The following is a 23,508-nucleotide window of genomic DNA, read 5'->3' on the forward strand; positions in this document are numbered from 1 at the left end:
AACTGGAGGATCAGCAGCATGGAGAGCGAGAACGATTGTTGCGGATGGAACGGGTGTTGGAGGTAATAAGTAATAAAAACAAAGATTTTGAGGTGCGGTCTCGTCGCAACAACATTAGGATGATTGGCCTTCCGGAGTCCACGGGTATGGGCAGGATGGAGGACTTTGTGGAGAAAATGCTTGCAGATCTATTTCCTGGAGAGCTTTCTCGAATGCTGGTAGTGGAGATGGTTCACAGGTCGCTCGGACCTCGGCTGCCGGCTGGGACCCCACCGCGACCTATTATTATCCGCTTACTGAATTATCGTGATAGAGACGCTGTGCTGAGGCTGGTTAGAGAAAGGCGTCCGGTGCTGTACAAGAACTCTGAGTTGATCTTCTTCCCAGATTACACTCCAAGTGTACAGGTGGCACGCAGGGCATTTCTACCATTTAAACGTTCCCTAAGCCTGACTGATGCTCGATTTTCTCTCATCTACCCTGCAAAGCTTCGAGTACAGGACGGGGGTGCACTGCATTTCTTTACGGAATAAAGCTGGTGGCTAAGTTTGTTAAGACGATTCCCCAGAGGTCTGCAACTGAGGGAGCGAGTGACCCTGTCGCAGAGCGAGCGAAACTAAGTGATACTGATTAAATGCCTTTGGGACTGGAGGGCTAATAGGTCTTGATGACTGTACGGGAATGCTGCTGTGACGCCTTTATTTCCCTTTCATGTGCCGCTCTGACATTACTGCTTCTTAGGCCCTCTGCCCACCCCAGCCCGTCTGCTCGGTTGGCGGGTTGGGTGGCTAGTCTTACGATCCTTGGATGAGTCCTGTCACTATGTTGTGGGTCTTTGATCTCCTTTTTGTGGGTTTCGGGGGTGGCTCTTTGCTCTGACCCGTTTGGGGGGTCTGCGTGGGTGGGGGGTGAGCTTCATTGAATCTTGTTCTCTCTTTGTTTACTGGCTTCTTTCTCTTTCTCTTTTCTTTTAGGATGCGACTTGTGGGCGGTGGATATTGACTTGGTGGCGGGGATTACTGGCTTGGTTGTTCCAGTGGTGCTGGGGAGGATGACGTTGATTAGCTGTCTTACCTGGAATGTGCGTGGCTTGACTGACCGGCGCAACGTGCGGCTCATGTATGCTTATATTCAGCACCAGCACATAGATGTATGCATGCTGCAGGAGACCCACTTGGTGGCGTCCACGTTGAATCGTTTGAAAGCTGGGTGGATTGGTGAGTGCCACGGCGCAGTGTACTCGCGCTATGCATGTGGTGTGGCGATTCTGCTGCGCATGGGGGTTGCAATGGCGCACTCACTGAGTCATAGTGGATCCGAATGGGCAATATGTTCTGCTGAGTGGAACGCTATTGGATAGGCCCTGTAGGCTTGTTTCGGTTTACGGTCCTAATGCTGACGACCCTGAATTCTTCTGCGAGGTGTGGCGTCTGATCGACTCGATGGGAAGTGGCGCTGTGATTTGGGGGGGAGACTTTATTGTGGTCCTGGACCCGGAGAGGGAGCAGGAGAGCTCGGCCTGGGCGCGACACTCCGCTGCTGCCACTGCTTTAACGACTGTAATGAGCGATGGCACCTTGATTGACCTATGGAGGGTGAAACATGGAGATCAGAGGGAGGGCACGTGTGTTAACTATGTACACAATAGTTGGACCCGCATAGATCGCTGGCTGGGCACGAGGGATGTGGAACTCTGGACACGGTCGGTGGAGCACTTGGCCCGGACCCTCTCTGGCCATTCCCCAGTTAAACTGGAGCTGGTGGTACCGGGGGGAGCCGAGTGCTGCTTTTGCCTGGCGCCTGCCACAGGGGGCAATCCGGGATGCAGCATTTCGCGGGGAGGTTCGCGAGGCTATCATTAAATCTTTTGATGAGAACAGAGGGTCGGTGGGCTCTCCTGGGACGCTCTGGGAGGCTTTCAAGGTGGTTATCCGCGGAGTGTGTCTGTCTAAGCAGCATGGAGTGCTCCGTTCTCTGCGGCGGCAGCTGGCCGAGATGGAGTCGCGAATTGCTGAGCTGGAGGCGCATTTAGTGGCAGATTGGGCTGGTGACACGTTGGCGGCTCTGAGCAGTGCGGTATCTCGCTATGAAGAAGCATCCCTGTGGGAAGTCTGCTTTTTGGGGAAACACGCCAAGGCGAGGCGCTATGGTGAGCGGGACAGGGCCGGGCGCACGCTGGCGAACATGCTGCGTAAACCCAGGGCTAGCGGCTATGTTACTGAAATAGATGGGCCGGAGGGTGAGCGAGTGGCTGGAACGGAGGGAGTCATGAAGGTTTTTACTAGATACTTTACGGATTTGTACTCCGCACCCACCGAGCTGAACTGTGAAGCGGCACAGGATTATTTTTCAGAGATTATTTTGCTCTGGTTTAAAGATGCACATAGAGCTTATTTTGATGCGCCCTTCTCTGTGGAGGAGGTTAAGGCAGCAATCAGCGGCTTGCCCGGTGACAAGTCCCTGGGATTAGATGGCTTGACTCCTGCTTTTTATAAAGAGTATTCCGATATTTAAGCCCCCCACCTGTTGGAGGTCTATGCTGAGGCGATGGAGACCGGGATTCTCCCTGCCTCCCTTTGGGAGGCTCTGATTGTCACGATTTTTAAGCCTGGAAAGGATCCCCATAGCTGCAACTCGTATCGCCCGCTCTCTATTATCAATGTAGACAATAACATTTTAGCTAAGATGATAGCGGCGAGGCTGCAGCCGTTGATGCCGCGGTTGGTGCTCCCTGATCAGTCTGGATTTGTGCTGGGGCGGTCGACAATGCATAATATGCGAAAGTTCTTTGCGGTTGTGGGTGGCCTTGCGGTGGAGGAGGAGGCTGTGGCGGTGTTCTTGGATGCCACAAAGGCGTTTGATTCACTGGCATGGCAATATCTGTTTGCGTTGCTTGGCAGGGTGGGCGTGAGCGCGTAATTCGTGAAGCTGATTCGCTTGCTGTATACAGACCCTGTTGCTCGACTGAGGCTGAATGGTAGTGTTTCTGACCCCTTCCCGGGGGACCTGCCAGGGCTACCCTTTGTACCCGTTACTTTTGCAATACCAATGGAGCCGTTGGCGGCCTTTCTGCGACAGCACCATAACAGCAGGGGGCTGCCGTTCCGACAGCGACCTATACTAATTTCGATGTATGCCGACGATATTGCATTGTATGTTCGTGAGCCGAGTACAAACCTTGATGTCCTGCTCAATGAGGTCGTCCAATTTGGCGCCTTTTCTGGTATAATGATAAACTGGTCTAAATTGGTTGTGCTTCCCCTCACTGCTGAAACTGTGAGCTTTTTGTCGCGATATCCCATTGAGTGGGTGAGCGGTCCGGTCAGATACTTGGGAATTTGGCTGAGTTGTGATGTAGAAACACTTTGGCTTGCTAATTATGGCAGGTTGGTAGCTTGGCTTGAGGGTGGCGCTCACTGCTGCTGTCGCTCATAGGACGCATTGGCATTGCCAAGATGGTCGTGCTGCCAAAATTTCTGTATTTATTTGTAAACCTTCCGTTGGCGTTTACTGCTGTTTTTTTGCGCCGGCTCCGTTCGGCTCTGGTGCGGTTGGTCTGGCGGGCGGGCAGCCCAGGATTGCCTGGGAGAAGCTGACGCTGCCGTTCAAGCTGGGTGGATAGGCTGCCGAGGGTACTTGGGTGCTTGGCTTGGCCCCGGTCTCGGGGGGTGGACACAGTTGCGTGCACCTCCGGAGCTTGGGTGGCTTTACTTCGCCAGTCAGGGATGCGTGAGCCTTTTGCTCCTGCGATGCCGGTGCTGTATGTCGCCGATGAGAGGATGTCCCGGGATGTGCAGTTGCAAGACTTCCTTACTGGCTCGGGGCTGTCCTCGCTGGTAGATTGGTTTAAGGGGGAGTGATTGATCTCTCCGGAGGAGGCGCTTAGTGCTGGAGCAGACAATGCTTTACATCGGTTATATGTTTTGCGTGTTTATGCGATGCTCCGTGCGCGATTTGCTGGCCTTGTGGTGCTGCCGAAGCCATGCCAGGCGCTGGAGATGTTATGGAGTGCGCAGTTGCCGCGTAGACTCATTACCAAGCTGTATGGGTGTTTGCAGGAACAGCAGAGCGATATAGCCATGGTTGCCAAGGCAAGGTGGGAACTGGCTGTTGGGTAGGATATTTCTGAGGCAATGTGGAAGAGCTGCTGCGCACAATTGAGAGCGCTGTCGCCGAACTATCGACTGCAGCTTATTCATTTTAAATTTCTACATTGCTTATATTACACCCCTCGTAGTCTTTATGCTATGGGGCTGCGTGCAGATGCACATTGTGAAAGGTGCCGCGCGCCGGATGCTGATTTCATGCATTTGCCGTGGAATTGTGAGGAAGTGCTTCCCTTTTGGCTGGAGGTGATGCAGGCGATTGCGGAAATGACTGGCTTGGATCTGCCCCTCTCCCCTGTGATGGCACTGTTTGGATTGGTAGATGGGGTGCCGCTTGCATGGCGAAAACTGGTCGGAATGCTGCTATTGTTGGCTAAACGAAGAGTGGCGATGTGCTGGGGGAGGGGCAGGGCTCCGCGTGGGGCTGATTGGCTGCGAGATGCGGTGTTCTGCCAGGAGCAATTAACGGCCTTTTGGGAACTGGCCCTGAGTGCTCTCGCCCGAGGGATATTTGGGTTCCGCTACGCTCCTTCTTGGAGTCTCATAAATGAAAAGTGATGTGCTTTTTTCCTTCTGAGTGGTCATGCACATGGAGGATTGGCTTGGGTCGTTGCTCGTCAGCACCATGTTCGTTGTCAGGTTGGATGACTCTGCTGCCTGTGTCCGCTCCGCCGCCCCTCATCACTCTCTTGTTAGTTGTTGTTTTTGTTCCTTTCTGTCCTGGGAGTGGGCCAGCATTTAGCTTCTATCTTTGCGGTGTGCTTTAATGCTATTTCTTATGCTTAGTGAATAAGGAGGTGAATGGAATTTGATGCTTTGAGCACGTTTGGAATATCTTTCTTGTATCTTATCATTGGCTGCTTCAAACAGCTGCTGTCTGGACACTGCCAGACTATCTGTGTATGTATTTGCTCCGCTCCTGGGATTGTCGTTGTAGGTTTATAAAATTGAATAAATAAATAAATACATTTAAAAAAAAATTGGATCAGTGGCAATTGTGGAAGTGGATGGAACTGAGCAGTGGCCTCCTAAGAAACATTTAAAGCACCTGATCTTAATGTTTTATTTCTAACTTGTTTTTGTTTTTGTTTTTTTGCAAATTAAGCACTGGATAGGGCTTACTAATCCCGTAGCTCTGTCTGTAATATGGGTCGTGATCGGCAAGGAGGAAGCATGAGATGGGATGAGGCAGAAACCAAGGAAATGGAGCAAAGAAAGTGATAAATCTTGATGCAACCAATATATGAATAATTGTAAACTGTTATAAATATTTTAGAGAGATACCAGGACTTGTCAGGGAAAACACGGAAGACACAGAGTCTACAACAAACTCACAAACATTTGGTTACAGGAGACATAGAAGCAAGCAAGCAGACTACAAGGAGGCATACATGGAGGGGCTGGAGAATGAATGGTTTAAGTAATGGCCTGATTGATGAATAACACAGGAAAGATCCAGGTTTTATATCAACCACATTCTACTGACCCATGGCTCCAAAAATACATTTTGTGGTAGAGGAAAGAGTGGTGTCAATGCCTATTGATTTATTGGCTTCTCAGAGAAATCATTTCTACTGGTTGAAAGAAGACTTCATTCACAATGTCTGTCCTAGCAAATAGCAGCTTCATGCTCATTCCATTCTTGGCATCTTTAGTATGTAGCAGTGTAGTTCTGATAGAGACTTCTAACCACACATGCACCAGATCAAATCTGAAAACTCTAAAAAATTCCATCTGCATTGGCTTTATCCCTTCTCAGGTGTGACGTTGGTGCCGCCATATGTGCACCATCTCCACGAACTGATGTCAGTTCCTTTCTGATGCAGAGCCAGAGCTAGCAATGTTATCATTTATCAAACTTTTCCCCCCCTCTGGAAAATATCTAAAATTTCTCTAATGTGTGCAGGTGTGAGCCCTAAAATGAGAGTTTTCAAGCTGTGTTGTGACAACAGATGTCGGTGAGGGGCAACCACAAGCCATCCCCATCGAGGACACAAACGTGCTCTCAATCCCGAGCCAACTCACATGAGTGAAAGGATCTCATAAAAAGCGCAAGTAGTTAAAGCATCCTTTGCACCGCCACTTGCACCATACGGAGTCCTGCAACGCCGGGGGTACCTCTAGGTGACAGAACCATTCAGTGGAACAGATTCCAGCAATGTTCCTGCTAACACTTCCTCTTGAGTGGACTGTAACAGTGAATAAACTCAGTCAGCTCTGAGAGGCTCCAGAAAAAAGCTTTGGGTACCCCATCTGTTCCCGCTGGAGCTCCTTTGGGCCCCGAGGATCCCAGGTGGCTCCCTGTCTCTGATACTGACTGTAGGAGGCTGGACTGGCTTGTAGTGAGTACCAAGGGGTACTTGCACCTTGCACCAGGCCCAGTTATCCCTTATTAGTGTATAGGGTGTCTAGCAGCTTAGGCTGATAGATAATGGTAGCTTAGCAGAGCAGCTTAGGCTGAACTAGGAGACGTGTGAAGCTACTACAGTACCACCTAGTGTCATATGCACAATATCATAAGAAAACACAATACACAGTTATACTAAAAATAAAGGTACTTTATTTTTATGACAATATGCCAAAGTATCTTAGAGTGTACCCTCAGTGAGAGGATAGGAAATATACACAAGATATATATACACAATAGCAAAAATATGCAGTATAGTCTTAGAAAACAGTGCAAACAATGTATAGTTACAATAGGATGCAATGGGGAAACATAGGGATAGGGGCAACACAAACCATATACTCCAAAAGTGGAATGCGAACCACGAATGGACCCCAAACCTATGTGACCTTGTAGAGGGTCGCTGGGACTATTAGAAAATAGTGAGAGTTAGAAAAATAACCCTCCCCAAGACCCTGAAAAGTGAGTGCAAAGTGCACTAAAGTTCCCCTAAGGACAAAGAAGTCGTGTTAGAGGAATAATGCAGGAAAGACACAAACCAGCAATGCAACAACTGTGGATTTCCAATCTAGGGTACCTGTGGAACAAGGGGACCAAGTCCAAAAGTCACAAGCAAGTCGGAGATGGGCAGATGCCCAGGAAATGCCAGCTGCGGGTGCAAAGAAGCTTCTACTGGACAGAAGAAGCTGAGGTTTCTGCAAGAACGAAAAGGGCTAGAGACTTCCCCTTTGGTGGACGGATCCCTCTCGCCGTGGAGAGTCGTGCAGAAGTGTTTTCCCGCCGAAAGAACGCCAACAAGCCTTGCTAGCTGCAAATCGTGCGGTTAGCGTTTTTGGACGCTGCTGAGGCCCAGGAGGGACCAGGAGGTCGCAAATTGGACCAGCAGAGAGAGGGGACGTCGAGCAAGACAAGGAGCCCTCTCTGAAGCCGGTAGCACCCGGAGAAGTGCCAGAAACAGGCACTACGAGGATGCGTGAAACGGTGCTCGCCGAAGTTGCACAAAGGAGTCCCACGTCGCCGGAGACCAACTTAGAAAGTCGTGCAATGCAGGTTAGAGTGCCGTGGCCCCAGGCTTGGCTGTGCACAAAGGATTTCCGCCGGAAGTGCACAGGGGCCGGAGTAGCTGCAAAGTCGCGGTTCCCAGCAATGCAGCCCAGCGAGGTGAGGCAAGGACTTACCTCCACCAAACTTGGACTGAAGAGTCACTGGACTGTGGGGGTCACTTGGACAGAGTCGCTGGATTCGAGGGACCTCGCTCGTCGTGCTGAGAGGAGACCCAAGGGACCGGTAATGCAGCTTTTTGGTGCCTGCAGTTGCAGGGGGAAGATTCCGTTGACCCACGGGAGATTTCTTCGGAGCTTCTGGTGCAGAGAGGAGGCAGACTACCCCCACAGCATGCACAAGCAGGAAAACAGTCGAGAAGGCGGCAGGATCAGCGTTACAGAGTTGCAGTAGTCGTCTTTGCTACTATGTTGCAGGTTTGCAGGCTTCCAGCGCGGTCAGCAGTCGATTCCTTATCAGAAGGTGAAGAGAGAGATGCAGAGGAACTCGGATGAGCTCTTGCATTCGTTATCTAAAGTTTCCCCAGAGACAGAGACCCTAAATAGCCAGAAAAGAGGGTTTGGCTACCTAGGAGAGAGGATAGGCTACTAACGCCTGAAGGAGCCTATCAGCAGGAGTCTCTGACGTCACCTGGTGGCACTGGCCACTCAGAGCAGTCCAGTGTGCCAGCAGCACCTCTGTTTCCAAGATGGCAGAGGTCTGGAGCACACTGGAGGAGCTCTGGACACCTCCCAGGGGAGGGGCAGGTCAGGGGAGTGGTCACTCCCCTTTCCTTTGTCCAGTTTCGCGCCAGAGCAGGGCTAAGGGGTCCCCTGAACCAGTGTAGACTGGCTTATGCAGAATTGGGCACATCTGTGCCCAAGAAAGCATTTCCAGAGGCTGGGGGAGGCTACTCCTCCCCTGCCTTCACACCATTTTCCAAAGGGAGAGGGTGTCACACCCTCTCTCAGAGGAAGTCCTTTGTTCTGCCATCCTGGGCCAGGCCTGGCTGGACCCCAGGAGGGCAGATGCCTGTCTGAGGGGTTGGCAGCAGCAGCAGCTGCAGTGAAACCCCAGGAAGGGCAGTTTGGCAGTACCCGGGTCTGTGCTACAGACCACTGGGATCATGGAATTGTACCAACAATGCCAGGATGGCATAGAGGGGGCAATTCCATGATCATAGACATGTTACATGGCCATATTCGGAGTTACCATTGTGAAGCTACATATAGGTAGTGACCTATATGTAGTGCACGCGTGTAATGGTGTCCCCGCACTCACAAAGTTCAGGGAATTGGCTCTGAACAATGTGGGGGCACCTTGGCTAGTGCCAGGGTGCCCTCACACTAAGTAACTTTGCACCTAACCTTTACCAGGTAAAGGTTAGACATATAGGTGACTTATAAGTTACTTAAGTGCAGTGTAAAATGGCTGTGAAATAACGTGGACGTTATTTCACTCAGGCTGCAGTGGCAGGCCTGTGTAAGAATTGTCAGAGCTCCCTATGGGTGGCAAAAGAAATGCTGCAGCCCATAGGGATCTCCTGGAACCCCAATACCCTGGGTACCTCAGTACCATATACTAGGGAATTATAAGGGTGTTCCAGTAAGCCAATGTAAATTGGTAAAAATGGTCACTAGCCTGTTAGTGACAATTTGGAAAGAAAATGAGAGAGCATAACCACTGAGGTTCTGATTAGCAGAGCCTCAGTGAGACAGTTAGTCACTACACAGGTAACACATTCAGGCACACTTATGAGCACTGGGGCCCTGGGTTACCAGGGTCCCAGTGACACATACAACTAAAACAACATATATACAGTGAAAAATGGGGGTAACATGCCAGGCAAGATGGTACTTTCCTACACTGACCGCACCTCTCGGCCTCCATCTGAGGTTGGTCCCTTTCTTAAGCATGGTGCTGCTGGCTCCATTCAGGGTGCAAGGTCCAATGCCAATCTTGATGCCATGATGAACACCACTGCCACTACCAGCATCACCAATGCCAAACATGGATCCAATAGTTGGATTCTGAAGCTCTGGCCTACCCTGTAGATGGCAGAGCATCACATCAGACCAAAAGGGTGCTCCAGACTGTCGAACAAGTTTACTCCTTCCCCTTTCTATCCTACCCCACATACATGCCACCCATACCTCAACACCTCCCGAAAGATCACTTGTCCATAGTCCGTGCAGAAGATCAAGCTCTGTTGGCCAAGGGAGCAATTGAGAGGATCCTGGAATCAGAAATTGGTACTGATTGTTACTCATGTTACTTTCTGATGCTGAAAAAGGATGAAGACAGCCATATCTTGGATTTTCCTCCAGAAGGACAAGTTCAAAATATTCAAGCCCAAGTCATGTCTGTGCTGGAACCAGGAGACTGGACGGTAGGGCTGGATTTGCCAGATGCATATTTTCATTTCCCCATCCTACAGTATCGCAGGCATTACCTGCAGATTCAAGTAGGCAGCAAGCACTTTCCATTCTCTGTGCTTCCTTTTGGTCTTTCCAGCACACCTCAGGTGCTCACCAATGTGATGGTGGTGGTCACAACCCATCTGAGGAGGCTGACAAAACCATTCTTCCCATACCTCGACTACTGGCTACTGACAGTGGGTTTGTGTTAGAAATGGGGTTTTTGGTTGGCAGTCAGGTTACCCTCTGTCCAAGCAAGAACCCTCACTCACAGTGTTTAGAAAAATATATAATATTTATCTGGGTATTTGCAGGTCAAAACGATTAAAGATGCAATATGAATTTGTAAAGATATCACTGAAAAGTGATATAAAGTGTCTTACGTCTTTAAAAAGCAAACAAAGTCTCTTTCAAGCACAAAGTACCTGGTTTCTGGTGGAAAATCTCTGCAAAGGGCCGCAGAAGAAGAGATACGTGGAAAAATGGTGTGTGCGTCGATTTCTCCCCAGCCCACACGGACTTGCGTCGTTATTTTTCACGCTGGGAAGTAATGCGTCGTTTTCCGGCGCGCGGACAGTCTCTTTCTGTGGATCGCGGGGATTACCAGATGTCCCGGGTCTGTGCGTGGATTCTCCTGCTTGTTATCCGGCTGCGCGTCGTTCCGTGGGGCTGTGTGTCGAAATTTCACTCTCACAGCAGGCGTTGCGTCGTTTTCTCCTTGGAAGTCGGGCGATGTTGTCCTTGCAAGGCCATGCGTCAAAGTTTCGGTCGTCCCGAAGGCGTCGATCCGATCAGCGTCGGTGTGCGGCGTTTTTCTCGCCGTGGAACAAGCTGTGCGGCGAACATTTTGGCGCACGAAGCATCCAAGTGAAAAAGAGAAGTCTTTTTGGTCCTGAGACTTCAGGGAACAGGAGGCAAGCTCCATCCAAGCCCTTGGAGAGCACTTTTACAGCCAGACAAGAGTTCAGCAAGGCAGCAGTCCTTCGTAGAAAAGCAGACAGGTGAGTCCTTTAAGCAGCCAGGCAGTTCAGCAAGGCAGCAGGCCAACAGCAAGGCAGCATACCTTTGTAGAAAAGCAGACAGGTGAGTCCTTTGAGCAGCCAGGCAGTTCTTCTTGGCAGGATGTATGTTCTGGTTCAGGTTTCTTCTCCAGCAAGTGTCTGATGAGGTAGGGCAGAGGCCCTGTTTTATACTAAGTTGTGCCTTTGAAGTGGGGGTGACTTCAAAGAGTGTCTAAGAAATGCACCAAGCCCCCTTTCAGTTCAATCCTATCTTCCAGAGTCCCAGTAGGGGTGTGGCAGTCCTTTGTGTGAGGGCAGGCCCTCCACCCTCCCAGCCCTGGAAGACCCATTCAAAATGCAGATGTATGCAAGTGAGGCTGAGTACCTTGTGTCTGGGGTGTGTCTGAGTGAATGCACAAGGAGCTGTCAACTAAACCTAGCCAGACGTGGATTGAAGGGCACAACAAGATTTTAGTGCAAAGAAATGCTCACTTTCTAAAAGTGGCATATCTGGAATAGTAATATTAAATCCGACTTCACCAGTCAGCAGGGTTTTATAGTACCATTCTGGCCATACTAAATATGACCTTCCTGCTCCTTTCAGATCAGCAGCTGCCACTTCAACAGTGTATGAGGGCAGCCCCAATGTTAGCCTATGAAGGGAGCAAGCCTCACAGTAGTGTAAAAACGAATCTAGGAGTTTTACACTACCAGAACATAAAACTACACAGGTACATTTCCTGCCTTTTACCCACACAGCACCCTGCTCTAGGGGTTACCTAGGGTGCACATTAGGGGTGACTTATATGTAGAAAAAGGGGAGTTCTAAGCTTGGCAAGTACTTTTAAATGCCAAGTCGAAGTGGCAGTGAAACTGCACACACAGGCCTTGTAATGGCAGGCCTGGGACAAGGTTAAGGGGCTACTGAAGTGGGTGGCACAAACAGTGCTGCAGGCCCACTAGTAGCATATAGTCTACAGGCCCTAGGCACATATAGTGCACTCTACTAGGGGCTTATAAGTAAATTAAATAGCCAATCATGGATAAACCAATCAATAGTACAATTTACACAGAGAGCATATGCACTTTAGCACTGGTTAGCAGTGGTAAAGTGCCCAGAGGTCAAAAGCCAACAACAACAGGTCAGACAAAATAGGAGGAAGGAGGCAAAATGTTTGGGGATGTCCCTGTCAAAAAGCCAGGTCCAACAGTTTGCCTCAAGCATTCGTAGGCTACCTCTACAATACAGCCGATCTACTGATTTCCTTGAGCTTTTATGTCAGTGTGCCGAAGTCACACATGATTTCTACACAACTGCACCCTTTTGTTCCAGCAATCCTGGATACAGTGCCCTTTTGATGCATCTTTCCACTTCAGCGAGCCCAGGACATTCAACATATGATGAGTGAAAGCAGCTCTGAATCTTCTGGTTCTCTTGACCTCCAGCATCCTGTTTGTGGACCATGCCAGGTGGCACATATGGGCTCTGCAGTGGGATCTGGAGTCTCAGTGGGCTCAACACCCCAGGAGGTATATCAGAGTTTGTCCAGGTGTCAGAGACTGCAAAATATCTGCAGTAGTGGCTGCTCAGCAGCGATGGGTCTGGTGGCAGACCATGCTACCTATTCTGCTGAGCTAACGGTCATGACTCTGGTCTCCGGGGTAAGTTCGCCTCCACCTGAACCCATTGAAACTGCAAGTGATTTGCTTGCCACTGTGTTCCTCTCAAGGGGAGTGGGTGCAGATTCTCATTGACAACGCGACTGCCATGTGGTATTGCAACAAATAAAGCAGCAAGGGGTCATGTGTTTATTGCCAGGAAGCTCTGCGTATCCAATTGACTGGATGGTCATGGCATGTCTGTGAGTGCATAGCACTTGAAAGGATCTGTAAATACCAGAGTGGATTAACTCAGCCATTATTCCCCACTGTAGAGAATGTGCAAAGCCCAGAGTATGGATCCTGTATGTCTTTCCACCCCTCTTTCTGCTGCTAAGATTACTGAAAAAGATCAAGTACGACCAAGCCCACGACATCCTAGTTCCTCTAGAATGGGCTAGGGACTCTGATACCACAACTTTCAGCCCAAGAGTGTTTGCCCATCAATCCGGCTGACCCTTTCAGAGGATCTCCTGTGGCATCAGCAGTGCTGTGTCTTGCATCCAAGTCTGTACAATCTACACCTCCATGAGTGGTTGTTGGTTAGATGTTGTAGGAAGTTGGCTCTATATGCACTATTTCAAAGTAAGAAATAGCATGCACAGAGTCCAAGGGTTCCCCTTAGAGGTAAGATAGTGGCAAAAAGAGATAATTCTAATGCTCTATTTTGTGGTAGCGTGGTCGAGCAGTAGGCTTATCAGAGGGTTGTGTTAAGCATTTGTTGTACACACACAGGCAATAAATGAGGAACACACACTCAAAGAAAATTCCAGGCCAATAGGTTTTTATATAGAAAAATATATTTTCTTAGTTTATTTTAAGAACCACAGGTTCAAGATTTACAAACAATACTTTAAATCAGTGGTTCCCAACCTTTTGATTTCTGTGGACCCCCACTTTAACATTAATGGAACCCAGGGACCTCCACTGAAAAATCATCGGAATCCGGGGACCCCTGCCTGAGTCAATGCTGGAAGCTGGGGACTTAATTTGTCAATATTTGTTAATATTTTTTTCATTTTCTATGCTCTCACTGACCCCCTGAGAAGGCTTTGCGGACCCCCAGGGGTCCCCGGACCACAGGTTGGGAACCACTGTTTTAAATGAAAGGTATTTCACTCAGGTATCTTAGGAACTTTGAATTGTCACAATAGCATGTACAGTCTTGGCAAAAATGGCAATAAATTATTTTAAAAGTGGACACAGTGCAAAGATCAACAGTTCCTGGGGGAGGTAAGTAAATGTTAAGTTCACAGGTAAATAAAACACAGGGTTCAAAGTTGGATCCAAGGTAGCCCACCGTTGGGGGTTCAAGGCAACCCCAAAGTTACCACACCAGCAGCTCAGGGCCGGTCAGGTGCAGAGGTCAAAGTTGTGCCCAAAACACATAGGCTTCAATGGAAATAGGGGTGCCCCGGTTCCAGTCTGCCAGCAGGTAAGTACCCGCTACTTCGGAGGGCAGACCAGGAGGGTTTTGTAGGGCACCGGGGGGAACACAAGCAGGCACAGAAAGTACACCCTCAGCTGCACAGGGACGGCCGGGTGCAGAGTGCAAACAGGCGTCGGGTTTTCAATGGAGATCAATGGGGAGACCCGGGGGTCTCTTCAACTATGCAGGCAGGCACAGGGGGGGGGCTCCTCGGGGTAGCCACCACCTGGGCTAGGCAGAGGGTCGCCTGGGGGTCACTCCTGCACTGGAGTTCGGTTCCTTCAGGTCCTGGGGGCTGCGGGTGCAGTGTGGTTTCCAGGCGTCAGGTTCCTTGAAGCAGGCAGTCGCGGTCAGGGGTGCCTCTGGATTTCCTCTGCAGGTGTTGCTGTGGGGGCTCAGGGGGGTCAACTCTGGCTACTCACGGGCACGCAGTCGCAGAGGAGTCCTCCCTGTAGTGTTGGTTTTCCACAGGTCGGACTGGGGGCGTTGGGTGCAGAGTGGAAAGTCTCACACTTCCGGCGGGAAACGTGTGGTCTTTAAAAGTTGCTTCTTTGTTGCAAAGTTGCAGGTTTGTTGAACGGGGCTGCTGTTTTCGGGAGCTTCTTGGTCCTCTTAGATGCAGGGTAGTCCTCTGAGGCTTCAGAGGTCGCTGGACCCTTTGGGATGCGTCGCTGTTGCAGTTTTTCTCGAAGTGGGGAGACAGGCCGGTAGGGCTGGGGCCAAAGCAGTTGTTGTCTCCGTAGTCTCTGCAGGGCTTCATTCAGCAGTCCTTCTTCTTCTTAGGTTGCAGGAATCTAGTTTCCTAGGTTCTGGGGAACCCCTAAATACTCAATTTAGGGGTGTGTTTAGGTCTGGGAGGGCAGTAGCCAATGGCTACTGGCCCTGAGGGTGGCTACACCCTCTTTGTGCCTCCTTCCTGTGGGGAGGGGGGCACATCCCTAATCCTATTGGGGAAATCCTCCATCTGCAAGATGGAGGATTTCTAAAAGTAAGAGTCACCTCAGCTCAGGACACCTTAGGGGCTGTCCTGACTGGGGAGTGACTCCTCCTTGTTTTTCTCATTATCTCCACCAGCCTTGCCGCCAAAAGTGGGGACAGTGGCCGGAGGGGCGGGCATCTCCACTAGCTGGGATGCCCTGTGGCGCTGTAACAAAGGGGGTGAGCAGGTGTTACAGTTCCTGCAGGGGGAGGTGAGAAGCACCTCCACCCAGTACAGGCTTTGTTCCTGGCCACAGAGTGACAAAGGCACTCTCCCCATGTGAACAGCAACATGTCTCGTGTGTGGCAGGCTGGCAAAACTAGGAAGTCGGTATGTTTTCAGGGGGCATCTCTAAGATGCCCTCTGGGTGTATTTCACAAAAAAATATACACTGGCATCAGTGTGCATTTATTGTGCTGAGAAGTTTGATACCAAACTTCACAGTTTTCAGTGTAGCCATTATGGTGCTGTGGAGTTCGTGTTTGACAGACTCCCAGACCATATATTCTGATAGCTACCCTGCACTTACAATGTCTAAGGGTTTGCTTAGACACTGTAGGGGCACAGTGCTCATGCACCTATGCCCTCACCTGTGGTATAGTGCACCCTGCCTTAGGGCTGTAAGGCCTGCTAGAGGGGTGACTTATCTATGCCATATGCAGTGTGAGGTTGGCATGGCACTCTGAGGGGAGTGCCATGTCGACTTAGTCATTTTCTCCCCACCAGCACACACAAGCTGGCAAGCAGTGTGCATGTGCTGAGTGAGGGGTCCCCAAGGTGGCATAAGACATGCTGCAGCCCTTAGAGACCTTCCCGGGCATCAGGGCCCTTGGTACCAGGGGTACCTGTTACAAGGGACTTACCTGGGTGCCAGGGTTGGGCCAATTGTGGAGACAAAGGTACAGTTTAGGGAAAGAACACTGGTGCTGGGGCCTGGTTAGCAGGGTCTCAGCACACTTTCAAATCATAACTTGGCATCAGCAAAGGCAAAAAGTCAGGGGGTAACCATGCCAAGGAGGCATTTCCTTACAGATGTTGACAGCCCAATGTCCATCTACCAAAGTGATCCTATCTTGATGTTGGAAAAAGTTTGTTGTTCGATGCTCTTCTCGAAACAACCCCTGATTGGTCAGTGATTGTATTTGTTCCTCTTCTGTTTATCACTAACCCAGCAAGGCCATGCTTTGCCAACAGTTGAAGATTATCCCTAGGCACTTTCAACCTTCTTACATTTACCTGACCAACCACCCTTCTTCAAGTCATCTGTTGTGATGTGTTTTTTGAGGGGGCTGGTCCATATTTTCCCGCAAACTCAATTTCTCATGCTGCATTGGCACCTTAATTTAGTACTTACCTACTTGATGTGCACTCCCTTTGAACCCACGCACAGTACTTCTCTTTCCCTTCTTACCTCCTAGATAGCATTCTGCATCACCATAACATCAACCAGGTGAGGGAAAACGCAGTCATTGTCTGTGGCCGCACATGTACATCTTTCTTCCCAGACAGAACCAGAATTCATACCCAAGGTTGCCCCTCCCTTCTACATAGGGCAATCTGTCACCATATTGGCTTTCTGCGTACCTCCTCATCCTCCCAAGGAGGAAGAATGGCTTTATCCCCTTGACCCTAAACCGTCACTTAGGGCCTGATTTAGATATTGGTGGAGGGGTTACTCTGTGACAACGGTGACGGATATCCTGTCTGCCGAAATCCAAATCTCATTATTTCCCTTGGGAATATTATTATTATTTCTGTCACCGTTCTGCCAATATCTAAATCTATTGGGACTGACTTTCTGTCATTTTCTATGGGGTTAGCCCCTTAAGTGTGTGTGTCGACCAATGTCCCATTCCGGTGACAGTCATTGGCCAACACTAGGGAGGGTTATGAAGGACCCTCTGGTGCAACAGAGGTATTCCTTTCTTTTTCAAATTTGAGCTCGGCCTGCTTGGTAAGAGCTTCCCGAGCAGCCTAAGTTTTTTTTTTTTTCTTTTGTAATGACAATCAGTGTGCAGGGAGCACTGACGTCATTAACTCTAAAGTGAAATTGTCTCAATTTACTTTCACTGCATCAGTGCTCGGGGCATGTCTCAGCCCCTAGAGCACGGATTTTCTTGGGAGAGGTATCATTAGAAAGGGGAGAATCTCTCCTTTCCAGTGGTATCTGTGCCTAGTTCAACACTGCTTGGAGCTCACCACAGGAGAGCGATCCCCAAGCAGGCATCTACCCAGTAGACACCAGGGATTTGGGGGTAGCGATTGGGTGGGGACTGCACTGCATTGCAATTACTCCCAATCTGCCCCCAAGGGGGCTAGACTTTAGGGACACATTTGAAAAAAACCAAAGGGATATGGGCTGCCCACAATGGCATAGCAATGCCCCCAACTGAAAAAGGCATAAGCAGGCTTTCTGCATGCCAGACGGCGGATGAGGACAATTACCCCCAATCAGCCCCCAGGGTAGGGGGGGGGTCAGAAAGCCTACTAGACACCAGGGATAAAGAGAATGTGTCGCAAAAGGAGCAGTGGGGGTTGACAGAAAGCTCACCAGACACTAGGACATTCAAAATGGCACCAAAACAAGCAAAAGGAGAGTGCAACCTACCCAGGCGTCATACCATACCCCACCTCAGAAGGGGCAATACTGTCTTTCTTCCTCCCTGGGTTCAGATAGGAGGTTTCTCCCAATTGGGAAGACTGCCCTAAAACTGCCCCTGGGGGCATGGTGGTAGGAAGACCATCAGACATAGGGATTTTGCATTTGGGGCAAAATAAAGGAGTGCACTCTGGACTCCCCAAAAGGGACAAACCAGTCTTTCTATCACTCCAACCTTCCTCCCCCCCCCCCCCAATCTCCCCCCCCCAGGGGGCAAACAGTGGGTTTGCACCCAATTTTCCCCAAGAGGGGCAGCAACCAGGAAGTTCCTAATTGCCCCAAACCAAACAAACGTAGGGGGCGGCCTACCTTGGCGTTGAGCCACACCACCACCCCAAATGAGACAATAGTGTCTTCTTGCATCCTGGGGGCAGAGAGAAGGTTTGTCCCATTTGGGGAGGTTGCGATTTAGGGCAATAGAATGGGATGCGATCATTGCACTCTGAAATAAGCCAAACTCCCACTCCCTAAAGGGACAAACCAATGTTTCTGCCCGATCTAGGAGCAGACGGAGGGTTTGCCTCCAATTTGCCCCTGGGGGCAGAAAGCCCAACATATGGTAGGAATAGAGATTTTTTTATAAAATTATGGGGTGGGTCTGGCTAATCCTGACATCAGGACCCACCCTCATCCCTAAAGCCTCAACAGTCATTGTGTTCCCCTGAGGACTAACACATCCCATCCTAATGATAAGGGAGATGACATTTAATTATTGTGAGTGTTTCTACATATGTGCCAGAAGAGTGGGGCTAAATCCCAATAAAGTTCCACTTGCCATGGTAATGGCTGCACTTTTTGGGCTTGGGTAGGACTCCACCTGGGGAAGCCTACCAGACCTAGGCATCCTGGGGAGTTCAGGGTAGTGGTGTGCTTTGCATTGATCGGACAACATTTTCTTACCCACAATGCCTTGCAAACCTCAAACCTTGCCTAAAATCACAGATTTCCTTGCGTTTCAGTGACATGCAGTTCCGGAATCCACAGGGATCCAGAAAGTCTCTTCCACCCTGCATGTCTCCACATGTCCTGATGAAAATGGTAATCCTACTTGTGTGGCTAGGCCTAGTGACTGCAACAAGAACGAATCAAACCAGGGTCAATGGTAGTCTTTACACGGGCCTCCCATTGAACTTGGTTTGATCTATTCCTGTTGGGTGTACAAGGCCCAACCAACAAGGAAGGCAGCATTTTACCGAGACAAGTGGGGTATCGCTGGGTAGTGAGACTTTTGTGGATTCCTGCAGATTCCGGCAGTTTCTGTCACAGAAATGTAAGGAAAATGTGTTCTTTTAAGCAAAAGTTGAAGTTTTCAGAGCATTGCAGCTAAGAGAACCTTGTGGGATCCACACAAGGCACACAACCACTGAATCCCTTGGCGATCTAGTTCTCATAAATGTGGTTATTAGGTTTAGGGAGAACGGCCCAAAATACGGCAACTGCACCTATCACTGATCTCTCCACGTAGCTCCTTAGGGCTTTTGTGTCGCCATCTCTCGGCCCACCCACACAAGTGGGGTGCTGTTATTATCGGGAGACGCGGGGTCCCTGGGTGGTATGAAATTTGTGTATCCCCACAGATTCTGGAACTTTCCCACACATGTCCCTGGGCAAAATGTGTGTTTTTAGTCAAAGTTTGAGGTTTGCATGGGCTTCTGGGTAAGAAAGGCTGGTGAGAGTCACATGTCACCCCACCCTTGATCCCCCCCGGTATGTAGTTTTCAGAAATGTGCAAGGTTGCTGGGGTCTCCAGGTGCCGGCTGAGTTGTGGCCTAAAATCCACAGCTATCCACATTGCAAAAAAAAGGGTCAGTTTTCAGTGGAAAAGTGTGATGTACTCATGTTGTGTTTTGGGCCCTTTCATGCCGCGGGCATTAGGCCGACCTACACAAGTGAAGTGCTGTTTTTATTGGGAAACATGGGGGAATGTTGGGTGGTAGGAAGTATGTGGCTCCCGCAGATTCCAGACGTTTACCTCACAGAAATCGGAGGAAAACGTGCATTTCTTTTGTCAAACTTTGAGGTTTGTGAGGGCTTCCGACTGGAAAAACCTGGAGAGTCACACACGTCACCCCACCCTGGATTCCCCCACGTGTCTAATTTCTGCTTAGCTAGGGCCCAAAATCCACAGCTACCCACATTGCAAAAAAAAGTTTTCTTTATTCAGTGAAAAAATGTGATGTGTCCACGTTGCGATTTCAGCCCATTTCCTGTCATGGTCGCTAGACCTACCCACAGAAGTGAGGTACCATTTCTGTCGGGAGTCATGTAGGAATACAGAACAGTAGAACATTTGTTATCACTATTTGGATTTTTCTGCTTTTGTGCCTTCCAAATGTAAGCCAGAATGTAAGAAAGAAGATATTTGGAAAAATACACACACTAGTATGGTATCCACAAATTCAGAGGTGTACAAATAACCACTGCTCCTAAACTCCATATCTGGTATGCATTTTGGAAATATATAGGTTTCCTTGATACCCATTTTCACTATATATTTTACCATATGAATTACTCTATACACAGTTACCTCGAGTTCTTGGAAAACCCCAAAACCCTAAAGATCCCCGCAGTCAGAAGGGTCTAGCGGACATAATGGTATATTGCTTAAGTGAATCAGTCATCATGATGAGAATTTACAGATGAAAACGTCACAAATTCCAACTCATTTTCAATATTGTTTTTATTTTACCAGTTAGTTTCTTTTTGAAAACCTGTAGGCTCTTTGCAAATGACACCTTTCTGAATTAAGAATGTTGGCTACTTTCAAGACATCTAGAGATTTGAGGGATCCCCTATAGGTTTCACACAGGTTTCCACAATGCACAATACACTGGACATAGATTGAAATTACAGAAGTTCAGAAAAATTAGGTGCCTCCTAGAAAAATGCCAAAACTGTGGTAAAAAAATAGGTTTCTGGATTCACCAATGCATGTTTCTGACAGCTGGGAAGATGGTGGTGTTAGCAAAGCAAACCTTTTGTTGATGCCATTTTTAGGAGAAAAACAGACATGTTTTGACGCAGCACTCTTTTCCTATTTTCCCCCCAAAACTCAAACTTTTGTTTTATTTTGCCAGTTTCCTTGGTCCCCTCCAGGGAAATCCACAAACCGTGGGTACATTAAGAATCTCCATGATGTTGGGGAGTAAAAAGACACAAATTTAGCTTGGATACCTTATGAAGAAAAACAGATATGGATGCTACCCCAGATAGCTAAAGCAGGCTCAGCATTGGGGTGAAAAAAGCCACCGCAGTTCAGGGGTTAGGAAAGCAAAACAGTGCAGAAGAGGACCATTTCAAAATGGATTATGCTATGCATCAAAATCTGCTATAGGCTAGCTAAGAATCAGCCACCAGAAGGCTTACATGCTCATTCTTCTAGAGCAAATTCTATTACTGCGCTGTTGTGCAGTGTGCCAGTTGTGGAGATTTGCCAGGCTGCGATGTGGAGGTCTCTTTCCATGTTCATGAAGCATCATTGTCAGGATAGCCAAGTCCGGGGGGCCAGGTACTTCACCGGATCTCCCTGCAGGTTTTCCTGGTTTGAGCCACAGGAGGAGGTTTACTGATCTGGTATTTATTCACAAGCTGAGGAATCTGCAGTTAGAAGTCTCTATCAGAAGAACAAGTTACTTACCTGTGGCAACACCCTTTCTGGTAGAGACTCTGTCTAACTGCATATTCCTTACTGACCATTCCAGCCTCCTCCCCATTCTTGGAATAGACTCATAGTCCTTTTAATGAGGTGCTAAATCAAAACACAATCTGCACAGTGTCATCTGATTTCCCTGGCTGTACGTCTGACGGCACAGACTGAGATCGGAAAGAAATGGATGTCGTCAGCATGTGGTGGTGGCGCATACAAGGGGCCATAACGTCAAGTTTGAGATGGGACAGAGCCGCACAATGCCAACTACCCACCTAGCACCTGGGAAATGTGGAAGGTTGGGAATCTGTGGGTAGAGCGAGTTTTTTCTAGAAAATCAGTTACCGAAGGTAAGTACATTTTTCTTTATTACCATTACACCTAAATAATAAAATATAGGTTTGCCAGCTCAATCAATGTACCACAATCACTGCATCTAGGTAAGGTATTTTGTATTTACAAATCATTATCAGGTGCATTGGTTCTTTTGAAGCAAAGGAAGAGTATAGTAACCCAAGCTCATAGGATTGTTAAATGAAAGTAAAGTATCAAAAAGATGGTGCTTGGTGCTGTGCATACTTTGGTCAATCTAGAGGTATGTTGACAAAGTTATATTCCTATTTTAAGACCTTTTATGTGAATGTTCTCCTGTTGTCATATTACTGCTTTTCAACAATTTACATCCTACATATATTCTTTATTCATTTGGTTTACAAAGGTTGCTAACTTTATTTGGTTACTCGACCAACAATTGCATCCATTGCATAGATTGCAGACCTGCAATCTGTACAAACCTCAACTAGTCTCTACCAGGCGACCAGTAGCCCACCAATGAAATCAATCATTTATTAGCTTGTGAGGAAGCTAAGCTCTATTCCTGAGGTTTTATGCATGCATCTCTTCTCACTTAATCAAGCACACACTAGTAATTTCACAACCTCCCAGGCCCTTTTGGTATGTTATTTACAGTAATTTTGCTTGAATAGCATAAGTACCATTTTGACAAAATCTAAGAAGGGAGAAACGACTGACTGTTGCTGTGGGTGTATTAATGGTAATAATTAGTTGGCATCAAAACATATGCCTGAAGCTCACAGAGAAGGGTGGTGGTGCTAATGTTATTGATGTTAAAGAGGGCAGTGGTCACATGTCTTAAGTAACAAAGTCCCTTTTTGCAGCCTCAGCGGATGGAATACAATGCTTATGCTCAAGGTGCAGACGCCCCCTCCGTGCAGGCTGTTGGACCGCCGCCAGATTACTACGCCAACCTCTCTGAAGATGGGAAGTGGCCCTCCTACGGCACCACAGACGTGCCACAAAAGAACCACTGAGATGTGCGGGCTTGCATACCTGTGACAAAAGGATCAAACATATACCTTAAATTTTGTTTCTATTCTTCGTGGACAATCATTTAAAAAATATTTTTTAAGCAATACCTACAGTTGAGGAGAGGGATCTAAACAGCACTAAAAATCATTGTTAAGGTTTTATGGTTTTAAGATTATCCAGGGATTTAGAGAGGTGTTGACTAATTTGTCAGAAAAAAATGCTCTCCAAATTATCTTAATCTGCACAAACATTAATGCATGTTTTAGTATCTAAATATTAAAATTTATTTTTCTATTATTTTTCTGAGGTGTGTCCTGTATATTTGCATTAATCTACTATTAGGGTATGTCATCCTCTTGCTAACCATTTAACTTTTGAATATTTCTTTTCAACATCTTTCTGTGGTGTTTTGTTTGGAGGAGTGCACAAACTAAAGCCCATTGAAGTACCTGGCCACCTTATGATCCTTTAGTTATACAGTCGTGAAAGGATCGTGTTAGAGTTTTAGTGCAGACTTCAGTCATAGAACACAGATGACTTAAAAACCGGGGCTGAAAATGCTGAGCCTTAAAAAAAGTAGTAGATTGGTAAAGTTAGCCACAGTGGGATACACGAAGGCCATCTGTCACAGGATATGATTCAGGACTACATGATCCGGTCTTTGTCTAACTCATACATTTTCCAATTCAAGACACAGGGTTTTTCCTAAAATATATATATCCCCTTAATCTCCATGTTTATGAAGTCAACTGTGGGGAGGCAGTCCTGGCAGGATGTTGTCTGGGTGAAGTCATCTCTCCACCTATCATCAACTCTAGCTGCCTTGGCTGTCAGA

General features: G+C 48.3%; 1 protein-coding gene across 1 annotated transcript in view; it reads left to right on the forward strand.

Moving 5' to 3' along the window:
* LOC138293606 (membrane-spanning 4-domains subfamily A member 5-like) overlaps positions 1–22,970 on the forward strand; it is a 60,689-nt gene extending 37,719 nt beyond the window's left edge. Inside the window, exon 7 of the mRNA XM_069232876.1 lies at positions 22,523–22,970. Within this exon, the coding sequence (XP_069088977.1) occupies positions 22,523–22,675 (153 nt within the window). The 3' untranslated portion in view covers positions 22,676–22,970. The remainder of the gene's footprint in view (positions 1–22,522) is intronic.
* Positions 22,971–23,508: the final 538 nt, after the last annotated feature.

Source organism: Pleurodeles waltl, chromosome 4_2, assembly GCF_031143425.1.
Source record: "Pleurodeles waltl isolate 20211129_DDA chromosome 4_2, aPleWal1.hap1.20221129, whole genome shotgun sequence".
NCBI lineage: Eukaryota > Metazoa > Chordata > Amphibia > Caudata > Salamandridae > Pleurodeles > Pleurodeles waltl.